This window comes from Scomber japonicus, chromosome 6, assembly GCF_027409825.1.
Source record: "Scomber japonicus isolate fScoJap1 chromosome 6, fScoJap1.pri, whole genome shotgun sequence".
Taxonomy (NCBI): domain Eukaryota; kingdom Metazoa; phylum Chordata; class Actinopteri; order Scombriformes; family Scombridae; genus Scomber; species Scomber japonicus.
The window spans coordinates 38,146,177-38,166,514 of NC_070583.1; the positions used below are offsets into that span (position 1 = coordinate 38,146,177).

Consider the following 20,338-nt stretch of genomic DNA (forward strand, 5'->3'; position numbering starts at 1 on the left):
GTCAGCAATCCTCTTCTCTTTATTGCCAAAAACAATGACCTCAGTTTTGTCCTGATTTAATTGAAGGAAATTTTGGTTCATCCAATTAGTTACTTGCTCTAAACAGGTGGGTCACAGTTGTAGGACCCAGTTGCAGCACAGAACACCAGTGGGCAGTTTTAAATGATCTTTATTACAGTCCTCAAGGTAATTGAACAGGTATAGACAGAATGTGTAGGGCAACAGGCAGTGCTCAGGGTCACTGATGACAGAGTTGGCAGCAGGCAAGACAATGCCAGTAGCACTCATGGACATGAGGTTGACCAAGCTGGAAGTTCTGGGCTCTCCTGACAGGATCGAAGCTGGAGGACACCACACAGCCACAGGCAAACAGGAACAGGCGATACTCAGGGTCAGGGACAGAAGGCTGGTGCGTTTACCGGGGAAGACACAAGGAGAGGAGGTCAAAAGCAATACTCGCCCCCCATAATCAAGCAGGAGGCTGGTAACCAAGGTGAAGCATGGCACATCTTTGAAGACAGGACCCCTCTGGAGGCTGGGCAGGAGGCCAAATAGCAGAGACAGGAACAGGCAGGGGTTGCTGCATGCCAGCCGGAACAGGGAGTAACTGCATGCCAGCAGAAACTGCAGGAAGGGATTGCTCAGTGAAGCTGGACAGCAGTTCTTTGGTTTTAACTTCATGTTTTTGTCTGTTTTATTAGTATCAGGATGCAGCAGCAGAGAGCAGACTCTCCTGAACCCAGCTGTGTGTCCATGAAGAGTGATGACTCTATGGATCGTCCTGTTAAGTTTAAAGATGGACAACCTGCTGATGGAAGGTAAGAATTTAACATCCAGTAATCAGAGCAGCATTTACAGGAGTTCATTTAGTCATCATGACAGATAAAAAGATAGACTGCCTCAACCTGTCTGTTGAGCATGACAGTGACAGAAGTCTGTTGGGGACGGTTGGGGGGGGGGCACAGTCCGTTATTTACAGCAGCTTGGTCAGGGTCCTCTTTTTTCCACCACTGATGCAAGGGACTCAAAAGAGCCAGCCTTCCTCACCAGCCTGTCCAGTCTCCCAGCGTCCCTCTTCCTCGTGCTGCCTCCCCAGCACACCACAGCATAGGAGAGGACACTGGCCCCCAGAACACCACAGCATAGGAGAGGACACTGGTCCCCAGCACACCACAGCATAGGAGAGGACACTGGCCCCCAGAACACCACAGCATAGGAGAGGACACTGGTCCCCAGCACACCACAGCATAGGAGAGGATGCTGGCCCCCAGCTGTGGCCCCCAGCACACCACAGTGCTGACAAATCGAGCTCTTCCTGTGACTCGTTTTTTCTGTGTTTCCATCAGGGATAGTACCTGGTACCTGGTGCTTTTTTAATATCTGCTCTGCCGAGGTTCCAAGTGAGCCGAGCCGATACTAAATGTGATGTCATCAGACTGCCGGCCTCTGATTGGTCAGAGAGTCACTGGAAGAGAGTTCTTTGGCATTACTGTCCGTGTTATTGTCTATGTAAATGTTAAAATCCCCTGTGATGATAAAAAAGCTGTAGTCAGTGCAGATAACTGACAGCAGTTCAGCAAACTCATCAATGAATTCTCCTGAGTATCTTGGTCTATAAATGATAAAGGGAAAGCAGTTGAAATAAGGTTGAAACCAGCAGGAACAGGTAACAAGAGGAACAGGAACAGACAGGAACAGCATCACAATCTAGTGTCTAGTATAAAAGAAAATGAGTGAGAGCAGTATATGTAGTGAGGAGCTGATGAGGGAATTACACAGTGGCAGCAGGTGAGCAGGTGGGTTTGAAACTGAAGGCAGGGACAGAAACAGACAGGACAACACAAACAGAGCTTAAACAGGAATCATGACAGTCGCCCCTCAAGGGACATCTCCCAAATGTCCCTCCAGGCTGGTCAGGAGGGAGAAAACAAAGAGGAGAAAGAAGGCAGGACAGATGGACAGGACCACTCTGGATCCTGAAAGAGCTGCCAGGGCAGAAACTTTGGAGACCAAGTTGTCAACAAAACCACGTAGAAAGGAGACCAACAGACAGGAGGACCTCAGCAGGGGGGCTGATGTTTTGGGATCTGGCTGGGTGTCTGTGGAGGCCCTGGACAGCAGAGACTCAGTGAAGCTGGACAGCAGGGACTCAGTGAAGCTGGACAGCAGGGACTCAGTGAAGCTGGACACCAGAGACTCAGTGAAGCTGGGCAGCAGAGACTCAGTAAAGCTGGACAGCAGTTCTTTGGTGTTAACTACATGCTTTTTTCACTTCTTTATTCATATCAGGATGCAGCAGCAGAGAGCAGACTCTCCTGAACCCAGCTGTGTGTCCATGAAGAGTGACTTCTCTATGGATCGTCCTATTAAGTTTAAAGATGAACAACCTGCTGATGGAAGGTAAGAATTTAACATCCAGTAATCAGAGCAGCATTTACAGGAGTTCATTTAGTCATCATGACAGAACATCTTTAATAAGCTGAGTGCAGATTTGAGTCATTAAATGTCCTTAAAGGTGATGTTCTCTCCACAGAGTTCAGCAGCAGAGCTCAGAGGTTCCCAGTGATCAGTCTGCACAGCAGCATCAAACACAGCTGGACTCCATATTTATGGTGTGTACATGTACACACACACCTTTTACTATTAACTCCATCAACCAGGGATGAAATAGTAAAGTAGCATTCAGGTCCTAACAGTGTCCATGCTGCTCTGTTTAGACCAGCAGGCCTTCAGACTGACACATGAATCACATGTTGTGTTCTACCAGTTTAAATGAAATGTTCACTTTATCTTTCTGTTCCAGCTGCTGGAGGAGAACATCATCACTTTTGTGAAGAACGAGCTGAAGAGAGTCCAGAGGGGTCTGAGTCCAGATGACCCAGAATGCTTAGACAGTCAGAGTGAGGATGAGGAGGTGTTGGACGGTGAGGAGGAAGAGCAGAGGAGGAAAAGCAGAGAGGCATTTCTGAAGATCACAGTGCACTTCCTGAGGAGAATGAAGCAGGAGGAGCTGGCTGAGTGTCTGCAGAGCAGTAAGAGAATTTTAACAGATTTTTTTTCCCCCAACAATATCTTTATTTACATAATAACACATACATATAACTACTGGGACTCCAAACATATGCCACAAACCATGTAGAACCCATGTCCTCAATTCACGACCAAGACATAACAACAAAACAACACAAATAGTAAATATAAATCACCAACAAAAGAAGGGAACTTAAATACACAATAAAAAACAATACAAATACTACATAAGTAAATAAAAATAAATAATAAAATAATAAATAATAGAAATAAGAATACAGATAGGGGAGAATAAATACAAAACCAACCCTACACTGCTCATATTCACAAGTGTGCACTGCACATAAATTAGAAAGTGGTCAGTCAACATCAGACAAACATTTTTCCAAAATGGGCTGCAGAGGGCTACTTATGGGTCATCCCCAGGTGTTTCCACCAAACCTGACAAGTCTTTATTCGAAAGAAAATTTATAAAGGGGCCCCAGATGTTATCAAAAATAGGTTGTTTACACATGATTGCATACATGATCTTTTCTAAGGGCAGAGTTGCTGTTAATTCAGAAAGCCATTTACCTATCCTTGGTCTATCCACCAGTTTCCAAGCTATTGCAATGACTCTTTTGGCCAACAACAGGCCTATATCTAAAAATAATCGATGCTTCTTTCTTATGTTACAATTAGCTGCGTAGATACCCAGTACGAATATTTTTGGATCTAAATGTAATTTTATCTCTAATATTTCCTCAGTACACTGTTTCACTTCCCAGAATTTCTTTATTTGAGAACACTGCCATAAACAATGGAAAATCTTTTCTTTGTCACATTTTATGCAAACATCCAGTATAGTGTTATTGAATTTGTTAAGTTTAACTGGAGTCATATAAGAACGCATTAACCAGTTGTACTGCAGAAATTTTAAATGAGTGTTCACTGTTTGTAATTGTGCTTTGGTACATGCCCTCTCCCACTCCTCAATGGAGATATTCTCCTGTAGGTCCTCTCTCCAGGACTCAAGCTTATTTACTGAGGATTCTGAAGATTCACCAACCAGTTCATCATATATTTTGGAGATCAAGCCCCTTCCCTGACAGTCTTTCTCCATCATTTCTTTGAGTGTTGATAGGCTAGGAATGGACAGGGACTGATTTTGTTGAGTTCTAATAAAATCCCTCAGTTGTAAATATCTAAAGAACTGACTGCGAGCTAAGACGTGTTTGACAACAATTTCATCAAAAGACAACAGATGTTTATCATCGACTATAAAGATCTCATTTTTTTGGTAACCCCATATCAGACTAAATAATGAAAGTGAGTCAACTACTTTGAAATATCTCTTAACTTGTTGCCACACACTAATCATATTTTTAGCCATAGGATTCTTGGTGTTATTTTTGAGTTTCTTAAAATTAGCTGAGTACAGGTAAATGGGCAGAGGCAGCTTCAGTGTATCACCTTCCATTTCTCTCCACAGTGGCACATTCTCCTCTAGAGTAGTAGAACATCAGTGTTCTCGGTTGCGCTGCCCAGTAGTACTATAGTGGATTTGGGCATTCAAGCCCTCAATGATAGACGCAGCCTGGGGCGTCTATTGTTCCACAGAAACTTGATGAAAAGTGTTTTCAGCTGAGAAAATAAATTGCTTGGTGGCGGCAGAGGTAAATTTTGAAGTAAATACAACAGTTTAGGGAGTACATTCATTTTGAGAGTGTTAATTTCCCATTAACGACATTGGTAAAGCAGCCCATCTATCTTTTTTTTTTTTTTTTTTTTTTAAAGATTTTGTTGGCATAGACGCCTTTATTTAACAGTAGACCGACAGGAAACATGGGAGTGAGAGGGGGGTGTGACATGCAGCAAAGGACCTCCGATCGGGATTCGAACTGGGGTCGGCTGCGTATATGGCATGCGCTCTAACCACTCAACCACCTGCGCGCCCAGCCCATCTATCTAAAGAATTTGAGATCTCTTGCATAACTGGTCTATAGTTAGTTTCTATGATATTGTTAAGCAATGGAACAATTTGAATGCCTAAATAAGAGAAAGAATTGACGATTTTAAATTGTGCAACTACGTTGGATTTTCCCTGTCTACATGATTTAATAACATAATGGATGTTTTAGATTTATTAATCTTATAACCTGAAATCATACCGAACTCCCTAATCAAGTCTAGCAGGGCTGGGATGGGTTTGTTGGTGTTTTTGAGAAAAACAATTATGTCATCTGCATATAAAGCTAAACGGTGCTCTGTCCTATGGCTATTCCAGAGATGCTATCATGTGCCCTCACTGCAATTGCCAGAGGTTCAATTGCCATAATGAACAACAATGGAGATAAAGGGTCCCCTTGTCTACACCCTCGATTAATTTTTATAGTTTTTCAGATATTACTGTTAGTCAAAATCTGTGCATATGGTTCCTTATAGAGTAATCTTATCAAATAAGACCATTCCACACTGTCAAACGCTTTTTCAGCGTCGAGGGACAATAAAGCGGTGTCTGGAGCCCCCTTTTGATGGTAAAGAATATTCAAAATACTTCTGACATTATGGAAGCCTTGTCTGCCACGAATGAACCCATTCTGATCACTCCCAATTATCTTTGTTATTATTTCTTCGCTTCTTTTTGCTAAAATCTTACAAAGTATTTTCAAATCTGCGTTCAGCAGACTGATAGGTCTCCAGTTTTCACATTTAATTGTTTGTTTTACCTGCCTTCGGGAGCAGATTAATTAATGCTCCTCTTAGAGACGATGGCAAGGTGCCATTTTGGAAGGACTCTGTAAACATTTCTAAAATTGGAGTCAGCAATTTATTTTTACATTTTTTATAAATTTCAATTGGGAGGCCATCGGGTCCGGGAGTTTTTCCTGCTTTAATACTATCAATTGCAGCAGATAATTCCTCTAGTGTAATATCTTTATCCAAATTAGTCCTAAAGTTTTCTGGTATACTGGGTATATTTTAGTGTATCTAAAACACCCTTTAGTTCCGAATTTTCATTAATTATTTCTGAACTATAAATACCTCATAAAATTTCCTAAAGGATTCATTTATTTCTGTTGGATCTACAATGGTTTCTCCTTGATCACTCTGCAGTGAGATGATAGCTCTTTCACTCTGTAGCTGCTTGAGACGCCATGCAAGGACTTTCCCAGGTTTTTCCCCCTGATCATAGAAGGACTGCTTAAGTTGCAACAGACTGGCCATCGCTTTTGATGCAGATAATTTGTTGTATTGTGCTCTAAGCAGCAATAGTTTTTGATGAGATTCTGGTGACTTTGTTCGATAATACTCATTTTCTATCTCCTTTATTTTTGTCTCTAATTTTTTTGCCTTTTGAAAAGTCAATTTTGCTTTAGAGCTTGTGATGCTGATTATTTGGCCTCTAATAAAAGCCTTAAAGGCCTCCCATCTCGTGCTTGCTGAAGTTTCTGTTGTATTCGTTTCAAAATAGAAACTGATTTGTTCACCCAGAAAAGAGACAAAGCCGGGATCGGCCAACCATACTGTGTCAGCTCCATAGCGCCACCTACTGGATACAATAGCACCCCCTTGAAAAATGAAAAAAAATTGAGCCCCTCAAGACAGATTGACATAGACAAACGAAATTTGGTACACATATGTATCTTGTAAAGACGCACAAAAAAGTCTCTTGGACCCATAACGTTACTCCAACAGGAAGTCGGCCATTTTGAAAAATATGTACGATTTTGGCGATTTCCACGCCTCGTACTTTAACGAACTTGTCCTAGGGATTTAATCCGACCGACTTCAAATTCACTCAGAAACATCTTGAGACATTGGAGGTGAAAAGTTATCAAAATCTTTCTGATTAGGGATTTGGTTGCTTCGTGGCGATGTGAGGAATTTTGATGTTTTGCCATTAAACAGGAACAGCTGGCCAAATGGGGGTACTGCACCCCGTAGAAGATTAATAAAATTGAGCCCCTCCCTCCAGATTGACCTAGATGAACAAAACTTGGTGTATATATATATGTATCGTGTAAAGACGCACAAAAAAGTCTCTTGGACCCATACCCACTCCTACAGGAAGTCGGCCATTTTGTATCGAATCGGCGTTTTTGCCGCGATTTCCACGCATCGCATTTGAGCAAACTCCTCCTAGGGATTTAATCCGACCGACTTCAAATTCACTCAGAAACATCTTGAGACATTGGAGATGAAAAGTTATCAAAAACTTTCTGATTAGGGATCCGGTTTGGCCGTGGCGGCGCCGACAATTTCCTTCACCATTCGATCCTTCGCCATGAAATTTCAAACCCTCATAAATTGACTCCACATAGTCTGAGCTTTTCCAAATTTAATATGCTTGTTCAGTGTCCTGGTCTGATCACATGTACAGTCTCATATTTAGTGACAGTCATAGCGCCACCTACTGGCAACAGGAAGTCACTTGCTTCAGTCTTTCACTGATTACTCCCATAATCTTAAGTATTTATACCTGACATTAACTCAGCTGAGACATAAGACCTTGGTGATGCTACATTCTGCAACTCATGACCCATCATCAAATACTGTTGCCATGACAACACATTCAACGCCATGAAAATACGATTACAGTTTTTAGGGGCAAAGGATGCGTCCACGGTAACGAAACTCAAGACACACGTCTGGAGTGGGTTCATTTAACATCCTATATACTTCAATGGGATGGGCGTGACTAAACGGCTCAATAGCGCCCCCTTGAATATTTCACAATTGAACCTCAGCCTTCCCGATTGACATAGAAGATTGAAATTCGGTAGATTTATGTATCATCTCCAGACGCACAAAAACGCCATTTGGACCCATACCCTAAGTCCAATAGGAAGTCGGCCATCTTGGGAAAAATGCTATATTTTAGTGAGTTTTTTGGTCATTTCCAGGCCTCATATTTGAACGCACTAGTCCTAGAGATTCCTGAACCCGACAGTTGATCACTTTAAGGGTACTTCAGAGACTGGTGGAGGACGCTGGCGTGTGTTGTCGCCGCTTCCCCTTGCTTGCTTGCTTGCTTTCCTATGCTTCCCCCTGTCTGAATAATACCTGGATTGTGCTATGGTTGTAATCTACAAACTACAAGCCATAGTCTATCGAACTGCGGGAACTTTCTCAACCTGTCGCCCTATCTGGCTCTATCAAGCTCCATGCTAGCCGCCGATCCCGGTCATGGTAAACCGACTTCCACTCACCATCTGGTGTCTCCGGCATCTGTCTACCTGATCGTCGGACCCTCGATGACGGGAAAGAAGCTGCTGGACTGTGGCTTCAGGTTTTTCTGCTGCTGGTTTGTCCTACTGCTGATAAACCCTCTGGCTTTCCCACCGAGCGCCTGGCAAACACCCTCGCCGGTCGGTGGCATGGCGCTCATGTACTCCGCTGCACAGCTGCTGAAGCTCAATACACACGCTCGCCCAGCGTGTATGTCCACAATCGGGGAACTCGGACTTCTACGCCGACCTCGATACATCCATAGAAGTTCCCGGAGAAAATTCATCTACCATCATCACTCCATCCACTCTGCTCCGCATCCGCGCTCTGCTTCAAAAATCCCGGCTCTCTGGTCAACAACCGGCGCACGCTGTACACGTCATCAGAACACCGTTGCGCCTGATACATGTAACACAGGTAGCGCCGCGGATTGCAAGGTCCATCTGCCACTCTCACCACCTGCCTGGAGGAGATAAAGGCATGGATGAAACTCAACTTCCTGCAGCTAAACAGCTCCAAGACTGAGGCCATCCTAGTCGGCACTCCACACCAGGTTGGCACTTCCACCATCACCAGCATCACCTTCTCAGATCAGGCCATCCCACTATCCCCAGTCGTCACCAACCTTGGTGTAAAAATGGACTCCCATCTCACCTACGACAACCACATCAAACAGCTCTGCAAAACCTCATTCTACCACCTCAAGAACATCGCTCAACTCCGTCCGTCACTCACCCTCGCAGACGCAGAAAAATTGGTCCATGCCTTTGTCTCCTCCAGGCTGGACTACTGCAACGCACTCCTCATCGGGATCCCTAGCAAGAGCATTCAAAAGCTCCAATACATCCAAAACAGCGCTGCTAGGATCCTGATGAGGGTGCGGAAATTCAATCACATCACTCCCATTCTAAAAACACTCCACTGGCTCCCTGTCTCACTCCGCATTGAGTATAAGGTCTCCCTCCTCACCCACCAGTGTCTCCATGGAACTGCCCCCACATACCTCAAGGACCTCCTCACTCCTCAGACATCCACACGTTCCCTCCGTTCCTCCTCCACCCATCTCCTTAAAACCCCAAGGACTAAGCTCCACACAATGGGAGATCGGGCTTTCTGCTCCACCGCCCCCCGTCTTTGGAATGCCCTCCCAGACCACCTGAGGGCACCACAGGCTACTGACACTTTTAAATGTGGCCTGAAAACCCACCTTTTTAAAAAAGCATATGATTGCTGATTTTATGTGTTGTTTTTACTCTGTAGCACTTTGAGATTGCTTTTATGAAAAGTGCATTACAAATAAAATTTATTATTATTATTATTATTATCCCATCCACTTCAAATTCACACAGAGTCATCTTGAGACATTGGAGATGAAAAGTTATCAAAAGCTTTTTTATGACTTCTTCCTGTTGGGCGTGGCTGTGCAAACAATTTCGATGCTTCGCCATGAAGCAGGAAGTTGTTATAACTCCTACAGACATTGTCCCTCCTACACCAAATTGATCACACATGTAGAGGGTCCCGCCCTGAACACATCTATGCATCAATACTGCTTCATGTACACAGCGCCACCTACTGGACACAGGAAGTCAGCCTCATATGACAAACTTTAAGATTTACATGAAATTTCCAGGATGTGTTCTCCACATCACACACTGCAACATGACATATAATTGGTGGGTGATCTCTAGCGCCACCTAGTGGACACACTATGTCCAATGCAATGTGACTTAGCCCCATCACACAACATTCATTACAAGCCCAGGTGCCCAGACGTCTACGTGCCCGCTGTGTCTGCCGTGTGACTGCAGCACGCACCAGCATGCGCGTACGGGGCGGTGCGTGGGGGAGCTTGGGCCCAATCATCGCTGCTTGCAGCTTTAATTATCATTGTAGTTTGTGCAAGCTCAGCTCAATCTTGCGTGTTTTATTTTTCTCATCAGCTGTTACCTTCTACTTTGTAAACCGCGACACCCCAGATCCATTCCTAATAGTTCAGCCTGGTCCCTCTTCTGACCTGATCCGTTTGATGAAGTCATCCGCTTCGACGTGGTTGTTAAAGATGTGAGACCATTCCTTATAAGTCACTAGCAGTCGGGCAGGGGGGATGATGCTATATCGGAGTCCCATTGAACGGAGCTGCCGTCTCACCCCGTCAAATTCCTTTTGCTTCTTGTGAACACCGGCCGCCACGTCCTGGTAAAACCTCACCGTCTGTTTCTTGTATCGTACTTCTCTTTTTGTTTTGGCTGCTCTTGTCACCAATTCTTTATCCCTGAAGTTCAAAAACTTCATTATCAGCGTTCGGGGTGAAGGATTGTTGTGTGCACTTGGCCCAATTCTGTGAGCCCTCTCCACGGTCAGTTTTGTGCGCCCCAGCGGGAGCTCCAGTGCGTCCCGTAGCAAATTCTCCAAAAAGGCACAGGCGTCTTCACCCTCCACTCCCTCCGGTAAATTGACAAGCCTCAAATTGGAGCGCCTTGATCTCGTCTCCAGGTCCAGTAGTTTCCCCTCCAAGTATATTTTTGTTTTCTAGGACCTGTACTTTTGTTTGGAGCGAGGCAACATTATCTTCAGTTGTCGAAATCCTTGTTTCTGCCTCGCTCTGCACAGTCAGTGATGTCTTTCCTGACCCTTTCAATAGCGGACAATATGCCATCAAACCTGGTGGAAAACTCAGTTTTCATGTCGTCAATAGCAGTCAGAATGGCAGTCGACATAGGACCGGGCTCTCCTACCACTTCGTCATTGCTTCTATCCGGTGATTTATCCTTCGGAGTCGGGGTAACATTAGCCTTGGCGGAGTCCATGGCTTTGATGTTAGCTGAGGATTTCTTGCTAGTGCTCGACGTCGTAAATTCCGACAATGTAGCTTGAAGAGTTTTGTTTCGCCCTTGACTGACTTTTTTCTGTGACGCCGACATTACCCTAAACTTATTTATCGAAATGGAGGTATTTCACTAGCTCACTATGTGCTGCACACATCTGCATCAGATCAGAGGCTGTTTGTCCTCCACTGATGAGCTGAATAAAACTGATGTAGGAGGAATAACTACACAGACACACTTACATGTTGAGATTTCTAGACTTTCTGTAGGATCCACTCACTGATTTCATTTGTTGTCTGTTCATTCAGGAAGTCGTGCTGCAAAGTGTCGACGTAAACTCAAGTCTAACCTGGAGAAGAAGTTCCAGTGTCTCTTTGAGGGGATTGCTAAAGCAGGAAACCCAACCCTTCTGAATCAGATCTACACACCGCTCTACATCACAGAGGGAGGGACTGCAGAGGTCAATGATGAACATGAGGTCAGACAGATTGAAACAGCATCCAGGAAACCAGTCAGACCAGAAACAACAATCAGACATGAAGACATCTTTAAAGCCTCACCTGGAAGAGATGAACCAATCAGAACAGTGATGACAAAGGGAGTGGCTGGCATTGGGAAAACAGTCTTAACACAGAAGTTCACTCTGGACTGGGCTGAAGACAAAGCCAACCAGGACATACACTTCACATTTCCATTCACTTTCAGAGAGCTGAATGTGGTGAAAGAGAAAAAGTACAGCTTGGTGGAACTTGTTCATCACTTCTTTACTGAAACCAAAGAAGCAGGAATCTGCAGGTTTGAAGAGTTCCAGGTTGTGTTCATCTTTGACGGTCTGGATGAGTGTCGACTTCCTCTGGACTTCCACAACACTGAGATCCTGACTGATGTTACAGAGTCCACCTCAGTGGATGTGCTGCTGACAAACCTCATCAGGGGGAAACTGCTTCCCTCTGCTCGCCTCTGGATAACCACACGACCTGCAGCAGCCAATCAGATCCCTCCTGAGTGTGTCGGCATGGTGACAGAGGTCAGAGGGTTCACTGACCCACAGAAGGAGGAGTACTTCAGGAAGAGATTCAGAGATGAGGAGCAGGCCAGCACCATCATCTCCCACATCAAGACATCACGAAGCCTCCACATTATGTGCCACATCCCAGTCTTCTGCTGGATCACTGCTACAGTTCTGGAGGATGTGTTGAAAAGCAGAGGGGGAGGAGAGCTGCCCAAGACTCTGACTGAGATGTACATCCACTTCCTGGTGGTTCAGTCCAAACTGAAGAACATCAAGTATGATGGAGGAGCTGAGACAGATCTACACTGGAATAAAAAGACCAGGAAGATGATTGAGTCTCTGGGAAAACTGGCTTTTGAGCAGCTGCAGAAAGGCAACCTGATCTTCTATGAATCAGACCTGACAGAGTGTGGCATCGATATCAGAGCAGCCTCAGTGTACTCAGGAGTGTTCACACAGGTCTTTAAAGAGGAGAGAGGGCTGTACCAGGACAAGGTGTTCTGCTTCGTGCATCTGAGCCTTCAGGAGTTTCTGGCTGCTCTTCATGTCCATCTGACATTCATCAAGTCTGGAGTCAATCTGCTGGCAGAACAACAGACAACATCCTGGTGGTCTGAAGCATTTGGAGGCAAATCAACACGTTTCTACGAGAGAGCTGTGGACGAGGCCTTAAAGAGTCCAAATGGACACCTGGACTTGTTCCTCCGCTTCCTCCTGGGTCTTTCACTGCAGACCAATCAGACTCTCCTACGAGGCCTGCTGACTCAGACAGGAAGTAGGTCAGAGACCAATCAGAAAACAGTCAAATACATCAAGAAGAAGATCAGTGAGGATGTGTCTGCAGAGAGAAGCATCAATCTGTTCCACTGTCTGAATGAACTGAATGATCATTCTCTAGTGGAGGAGATCCAACAGTACCTGAGATCAGGAAGTCTCTCCACAGATAAACTGTCTCCTGCTCAGTGGTCAGCTCTGGTCTTCATCTTACTGTCATCAGAAAAAGATCTGGACGTGTTTGACCTGAAGAAATACTCTGCTTCAGAGGAGGCTCTTCTGAGGCTGCTGCCAGTGGCCAAAGCCTCCAACAAAGCTCTGTAGGTGCACACAGAACTATCGAGATTAACGTAGTTTCATCTTTGCTCAGTGAAGAAAAGTAATGTTTGCAATTCTTTTGTTCTGCTGATTCTTCTCCAGGTTGAGTGGCTGTAACCTCTCAGAGAGAAGCTGTGCAGCTCTGTCCTCAGTTCTCAGCTCCCAGTCCTCTAGTCTGAGAGATCTGGACCTGAGTAACAACAACCTGCACGACTCAGGAGTGAAGAAGCTGTCTGCTGGACTGGAGAGTCCACACTGTAGACTGGAAACTTTCAGGTCAGGAGTCAACTGTTTGTAAAAGTTGAACTACCAAGCTTTTATTGTCTTTATACACTGCCTGGCAAAGAAAAGGTCACACAGTCTAATATGGAAATTGTGAAAGAGTGGTTCAGGGAGCATGAGACTTCATTTTCACACATGGATTGGCCACCACAGAGTCCAAACCTGAACCCCATTGAGAATCTTTCGGATGTGCTGGAGAAGGCTTTGCACAGTGGCCCGACTCTCCCATCATCAATAAAAGATCCTGGTGACAAATGAATGCAAAACTGGACGGAAATAAATCTTGTGACATTGCAGAAGCTTATGGAAACAAATCTACAGTGAATGCTGCTGTAATCAAAGCTAAAGACGGTCCAACGAAATATTAGACTGTGTGACCTCTTTTTTGGCCAGACAGCGTATATTTGATCTTTGAATTAACTTATTAAAATTCTTCTCCAGGTTGAGTGACTGTAACCTCTCAGCGAGCAGCTGTGCAGCTCTGTCCTCAGTTCTCAGCTCCCAGTCCTCTTGTCTGAGAGATCTGGACCTGAGTAACAACGACCTGCAGGATTCAGGAGTGAAGCAGCTGTCTGCTGGACTGAAGAGTCCACACTGTGGACTGGACACCCTCGGGTCAGGATTCAACTGTCTATAAAAGTTTACTCACCAAGCTTTTGTTGTCTTTAAATATTTGATCTTTGAATTAACTTATTAAAATTCTTCTCCAGGTTGAGTGGCTGTAACCTCTCAGAGAGAAGCTGTGCAGCTCTGTCCTCAGTTCTCAGCTCCCAGTCCTCTAGTCTGAGAGATCTGGACCTGAGTCACAACGAGCTGCAGGATTCAGGAGTGAAGCAGCTTTCTGCTGGACTGGAGAGTCCACACTGTGGACTGGAAACACTCAGGTCTGTTTTATTACGGTGTATATAAAGTAATATTTAAGTATATTTAAGTTGCCTAATTAAATTATTGTTAAAACATCAGTACATTTCTCTGAAATCTTCTTTAGATTTTCTGTGGAACAATATTTAACTTTGAAGGCATTTCTTCTGCCAACATAAATCATATTGCAGCCTCCAGCAGGAACATGTGCTTTCTCTCCTACTAACCTAAAATATAAATCCTGTTATTGAGTTGTTGAATATTTTTAAGCTCATTCGATGAACTGTTGTGTGTGTTCAGTCTGTCAGGATGTCTGATCACAAAGGAAGGCTGTGCTTCTCTGGCCTCAGCTCTGAGGCGCAACCCCTCCCATCTGAGAGAGCTGGACCTGAGCTACAATCATCCAGGAGACTCAGGAAAGAAGCTTCTGTCTGCTGGACTGAAGGATCCACACTGGAGTCTGGACACTCTCAGGTATGGACAGATGGACACTCTCAGGTATGGACAGACAGATGGACACTCTCAGGTATGGACAGACAGGTGGACACTCAGGTACGAACAGACAGGTGGACACTCTCAGGTATGTACAGAGGGACACTCTCAGGTATGGACAGACAAGTGGACACTCTCAGGTATGGACAGACAAATGGACACTCTCAGGTATGGACAGACAGGTGGACACTCTCAGGTATGGACAGATGAACAGACACTCTGACTAACTGAGGGACTCATGTTCATGTTTAATGGTGGATATGAGTGAAGGTGTATTGTCACAAACTGGCTCAACATATGTGACACGGAGACACAACATATTTACAAAAAGCATGAGGTGTGGAGTGTAGTGGTATCAGTGGTGAATGTAGTGTATGAATGAGTGAGATATTTGTGTGCGGCTGTTGAGTGTAAAAGGAAAACGCCAAAACGAACCCAGAACCTGTAGCGCCGTGGAGCCTAGGAGAGAGAGAGAGAGAGAGCATGAGACCAGGCTGGCACCTTGCCCTAACGACCCTCCCTTACTACCAACTCCTGCATGATCAACTGCATGATGGCGAGCAGAAAGGGAGGGGTCGTAACAGTATGAAGCTGATTGTGTCTTTTTCTCTTCCTCCAGGATGGACCATGGTGGACTACAGAGACTGAAACCTGACATGAGGAAGTGTGAGTGTGTTTTCTGTTTGATTCATGAGAACTTTGAGTAAAACTGGATGAAATATGTAAAAGAAGTGAAAAAAGTTCAAAATTATGGAAAATGTGTTTTGTCAGAAATGGGCGTGGCCTAAACTGACATTTATCTGGAACCAATGAATCCATGAAACAGAAATTTCCTTCTGTTCATCACAGTTCAGGAGTTAAAAGAGAAATGTTTTATAAATGTCCACATGGTGGCGGTACCTGCTCCAAAATGTCCCTCATGTCTCTCCTGCAGATAAAGTTCATTCATTCATACTGACTTCAGCTGTTTGGAGCATTTGGACTAAAATGTGTTTGTAACAGACGATGAAAATAATCAGTGGAGGCTCGTGACATTTTTTGGGGGGGCACAGTTTGGTGGGGAAAAAAGAAAGAAAGGAAAGCCAATCTAAAAACAACACAACACACTGTAATGGTGCCTAAACACAGCCGGTAGTACTACTTGAACAGAACTTCTCAATGACTCTCTGGTTAAAGTCAGTCACCAGTCTCTTTTCCATTGACAGCATGGCCAGTGCCTCTCCTGGGTCATGCTGTTTCTGAGAAAAGTTTGAATTCTTTTCTCAGTAGATTAAAAACATAAAACAACAAAAGCCGCTGCCAATAAAAGAGGGCGGGTCCTGGAAAACCGAAGGAAGCCAATCAGAGAGCAGCCTCAGGTCACTTACTTGTGAAGGGTTTACATTGACTCTCATTGCAAATACGTTTTATTTCATAATTATTTAGCATTATCTAATTAATTTATATTTTAAATGTTTAAGTAGACTTTCTCTACATATTTGGAGGGGGCCCTGCATTAACCCGCTGCCGCTGAAAATAACAGACTTGATGTGCAAAGACCTTCACTTTAGACCAAACTGGATGAAAAAACATGAATATTACTGAATATCACTGTCATGTTGACTGTTCATGTTCTAACTGAACTGTTGAATTTACATTCAGATAAACATCAGACGCAGCTGGAATCAAGTTTCACTTTGAAAAACATTCTCATCTAAAGGTCCACTTACTCTGTATGTCCAAAGCTTTCAGTCACATCTCATGGTCTTCCTCAGTGATGGAGTGTCTCAGTTGTCATGGAGATGGTTTAAGTTTGAATGGTTTCAGTAAAGTAGTTAATAAATCAACAGATGATAAACTGCAGCTGTATTGTGTCTCGTTCTCTCCATCAGATGCCTGTGAACTGGAACTGGATCCAAACACAATGAACACAAACCTCAAACTGTCTGACAACAACAGGAAGGTGACATATGTGGAGGATCAGTCATATCCTGATCATCCAGACAGATTTGACTACTATCCTCAGCTGCTGTGTAGAAATGATCTGACTGGTCGCTGTTACTGGGAGGTCAAGTGGACAGGAGAAGTTAATATATCAGTGAGTTACAGAAGAATCAGCAGGAAAGGAAACAGTGATGACTGTTGGTTTGGATATAATGATCAGTCCTGGAGTCTGAGATGCTCTGATGGTGGTCGTTACTCTGTCTGGCACAATATGAAAGAAACATCCATCTCCTCCTCCTTCTCCCTGTCCTTTTCCTCTAACAGAGCAGCAGTGTATGTGGACTGTCCTGCTGGCACTCTGTCCTTCTACATAGTCTCCTCTGACAAACTGATCCACATCCACACCTTCAACACCACATTCACTCAACCTCTGTGTGCCGGGTTTGGAGTCTTGTGGTGTTGTTCATTTGATCATGATTCCTCAATGTCTCTGTGTTCTCTGGAGTAGCAGAGAGGAGCAGAAAGGAGCAGAAACTCATGAATTTGAATCCTGATATTAACTTCTTTTCATTCATGGTGTTATTGTTGAAAGCATCCTCAGTCTCCTCTTCACATTTCAGCACTTTTTTTAACTTTTATTTTAGTTGTTGACCAGAAGATTATTATGTGTACAATTTCATGAATATGTGTAAAATATTGGACTAGTGAGGATGGAATGTTGGTTTTAAGCATAGTAAATAACACAATGGGTTGTTTGTTAGAACAACAATCACAATGAGGAGGATCCAGTTCCAAGCTGGTTTGTATCTGGCAATAAGAACAAGGCAGGAAATCATAAGTCAGATGTATGCATGATAATAACTAACTATCAACCAAAGATATTGTTGGAGCCATAATATCATTTTTTGTTTCTTCTTTTATTTTTGTTTCTATTTTTTGTTTCTTTATTATACTGACGACTATATCTGACATTTTTTGTGTTTGAGTGGTTGGTGCACAGCACTGGAAATGCATATACAAGTAGGTAACCCCAGCTAATGAGCATAGTGTGTGAAGGGGAGGGAAACTGTGACGAAGGAAACGGATGAATGGAAAACGTACCTGTGATGTCATGGACTCAAAAGTTATACCGGTGTTCAGGTGAGAAAAATAATTGAATGAAAATAAATGGGTCACCGCACTTGGACATGGTTTTTATTGTTACCTAAAACACGCGTCTAAATAATTTCTCCCCGTTCACCCCTCAGAGGCCAAATGTAGTCTAGATAGAAAGACTCTACAGATATCTAAGAGAAAAAAACATTACTCAAACTAAAGAGATAAAAATAATCTAACATTACATGTATCATAATTACTAAACAGATTAATCATATGGAAATTAATGGATTTTACATGAAATACACAGCTTATACTATTCTGTAGGTAGGGAGGTAGATCGGCCAGCTCTTTGGTTCTCCAGAGAGGGAAAAAGGCTGACACAGGTGAGCTGGCCACCTAAATAGTCTCTGGGGGCGGAGCTGGAGTGAGCTGTGGTGGAAGGAGGTGGGGATTTTCTACAGCCACCTCGTCAAATATATGGGACATATTTAAAGGAAATCTCAGGTTGGTTGGAGGAGGTTCGGCAGTATCCTTGTGTTCAGTAAGGGCAATCAACTGGCTGACAAGACAAACATAGGGCTTTCCTTTGACAATCACCTCCGCCACTCCACCATCTGAACAGGGGAGGACCTGTTGTACTCTTCCTATGGGCCACGATGTACGGGGAAGATTCAAGTCTACAACCATGACAATGGCATCCACAGTGAGATTGGGTTTATCCTCTTTCCATATTTGTCGCTGCTGAAGGGTTGGAAGGTAACATTTCAGAAAACTGGTCTAGAAATTATCCGCAAGTACCTGACTGTGGCGCCATCTTCTGGTTCTCAGGAGGTCAGGACAGACATACATGACCTGAGGAAGGGATGCCTCCAGCCGCCTCATGAGGAGAAGATTGGGAGTGACAGGATCAGGGTCAGATACATCAAATGACAGGTATCCAAGGGGCTTTCAATTTAAGATTTCTTCCACCTCTATCATAAAAGGACTTGAAACACTGATGGCCCTACATAACAGAGGAACAATGAATAATCAGACACACAGTCTTGAGTTCATCTGACTGGCATGCATCAGCTCACCAGAGCAAACTGCAGTCCCTTTATTTGTAATTTGCGGCACCTGTGTGCAACTCCTCCCAGCTCGACTCAACAGCTGGGATGGAGGCCGTCGGTGAAGGCGGACACCTTTGGAGCCGACGACGGAGACAGAACTTCAGGCCGGACCTCTCCGGAGGCCGTCGGTGAAGGCAGAGGCATAGACGGGACCTCTCCAGAGGCCGATGAGGAAGGCAGAACCTGAAGCCAGAACCCCCTGAAGGCTGGCAAAGGACGCCCAGACCACCTGTCCACACATTGGGCCGAAGAGGACTAGGGAGCTGGACCACCAGGAGCCCAGGTGCCAAGCATGGCTGCTCGTCAGCAGGAGTAGAGCCCAAGGCCGGGGGTTGCTGCTCGTCAGCAGCGATAGAAGTAAAGGGGTTGCAGCTGCACGCCAGCAGGAACAGGAGCAAGGGGTTGCTCCACGCCAGCAGGAACAGGAGCAAAGGGTTGCTGCACACCAGCAGGAACAGGAGGTAGGGGTTGCTGCACGGCAGCAGGAACAGGAGCTAGGGGTTGCTGCACGCCAGCAGGAACAGGAGCAAGGAGTGGTTGCACGCCAGCCGGAACAAGAGATGACTGCACGCCAGCAACAGGAGCAAGGAGTTGCTGCATGCCAGCAGCAACAGGAGGTTGCTGCACGCCAGTAGGAACCGCAGCAAGGGGGACCTTCCCTTTAACATTGTCCTTCCTGGCAATCAGATATTCAAAAGATGCCGTCTCTGTCATCAGTTGAGTCCAATTTGCAAGCTCCGGCGTACACGTACTCTTCCAGTTTCTCAATATCACCCTCGCTGCAGCAATGAGGTCCGCGGTTATTAGCACATGCTGTCCTTTGTTGACTCCTTGTGGCAAGAGTGTGCTATCTCCCAGGAGACAAAACAGTGGAGATTACGGTAAACTTTTTCCAAACCAATCTCCCAGTTTCCTTAATACTTTTTTCCAGAAAGGTAATACCACCGGACATTCCCAAAAGGCATGTAAAAATGTACCATCTGCTCCCTTACACTTCCAACACCTTTTGTCTTCTACTAACCCCACTCTGAAAAGCTTCATAGGAGTATAGTAATATTTATGTATGATTTTGTAATGGGTAAATTTGCTTCTAATATCCCTATTGGCCCACCCAACCTTGGATACTATATTATGCCATTTCTCCTTACTTATTTCACATTCTAAATCTCTTTGCCATATTAATCTAAGATTCTCAGTGTTCACACTTTGTAGTTCCATTAAATGTTTGTAAAATCTTAAGGCACTATGCATTGTACTTGGCAAATCAAAAAGGTTTTGTAACATGTTAGGTTCTTCTATATTTCTGTTGAGTGGGAACACACTCCGCACACTGCTCCTTAGTTGTAGATATTTCCAAAATTCACCCCTTCCCTCCAGGAGAAATTGCTCCACGAGCTCCT

At 44.5% G+C, this 20,338-nt stretch overlaps 1 protein-coding gene across 1 annotated transcript; it reads left to right on the plus strand.

The window, feature by feature from the left end:
- The first annotated feature begins 1,954 nt into the window (after window positions 1-1,954).
- LOC128360052 (NACHT, LRR and PYD domains-containing protein 3-like) lies at window positions 1,955-19,573 on the plus strand. The gene is made up of 10 exons (XM_053320365.1): window positions 1,955-2,097; window positions 2,534-2,612; window positions 2,804-3,032; window positions 11,378-13,175; window positions 13,276-13,449; window positions 14,166-14,343; window positions 16,520-17,165; window positions 18,452-18,741; window positions 18,966-19,066; window positions 19,144-19,573. Exons 1-10 carry the CDS (start codon window positions 1,955-1,957, stop codon window positions 19,571-19,573), a joined length of 4,068 nt encoding a protein of 1,355 aa, XP_053176340.1.
- Window positions 19,574-20,338: the final 765 nt, after the last annotated feature.

Bases quoted from the DNA above. Each gene is read 5' to 3' on its own strand.
- LOC128360052 (XM_053320365.1), top strand. From the start codon at position 1,955: ATGGACAGGACCACTCTGGATCCTGAAAGAGCTGCCAGGGCAGAAACT. The intron at 2,613-2,803 runs GTGTGTACATGT...TTTCTGTTCCAG, and splicing joins AGCTGGACTCCATATTTATG to CTGCTGGAGGAGAACATCAT. The intron at 17,166-18,451 runs GTGCCGGGTTTG...CCATCTGAACAG, and splicing joins CACATTCACTCAACCTCTGT to GGGAGGACCTGTTGTACTCT.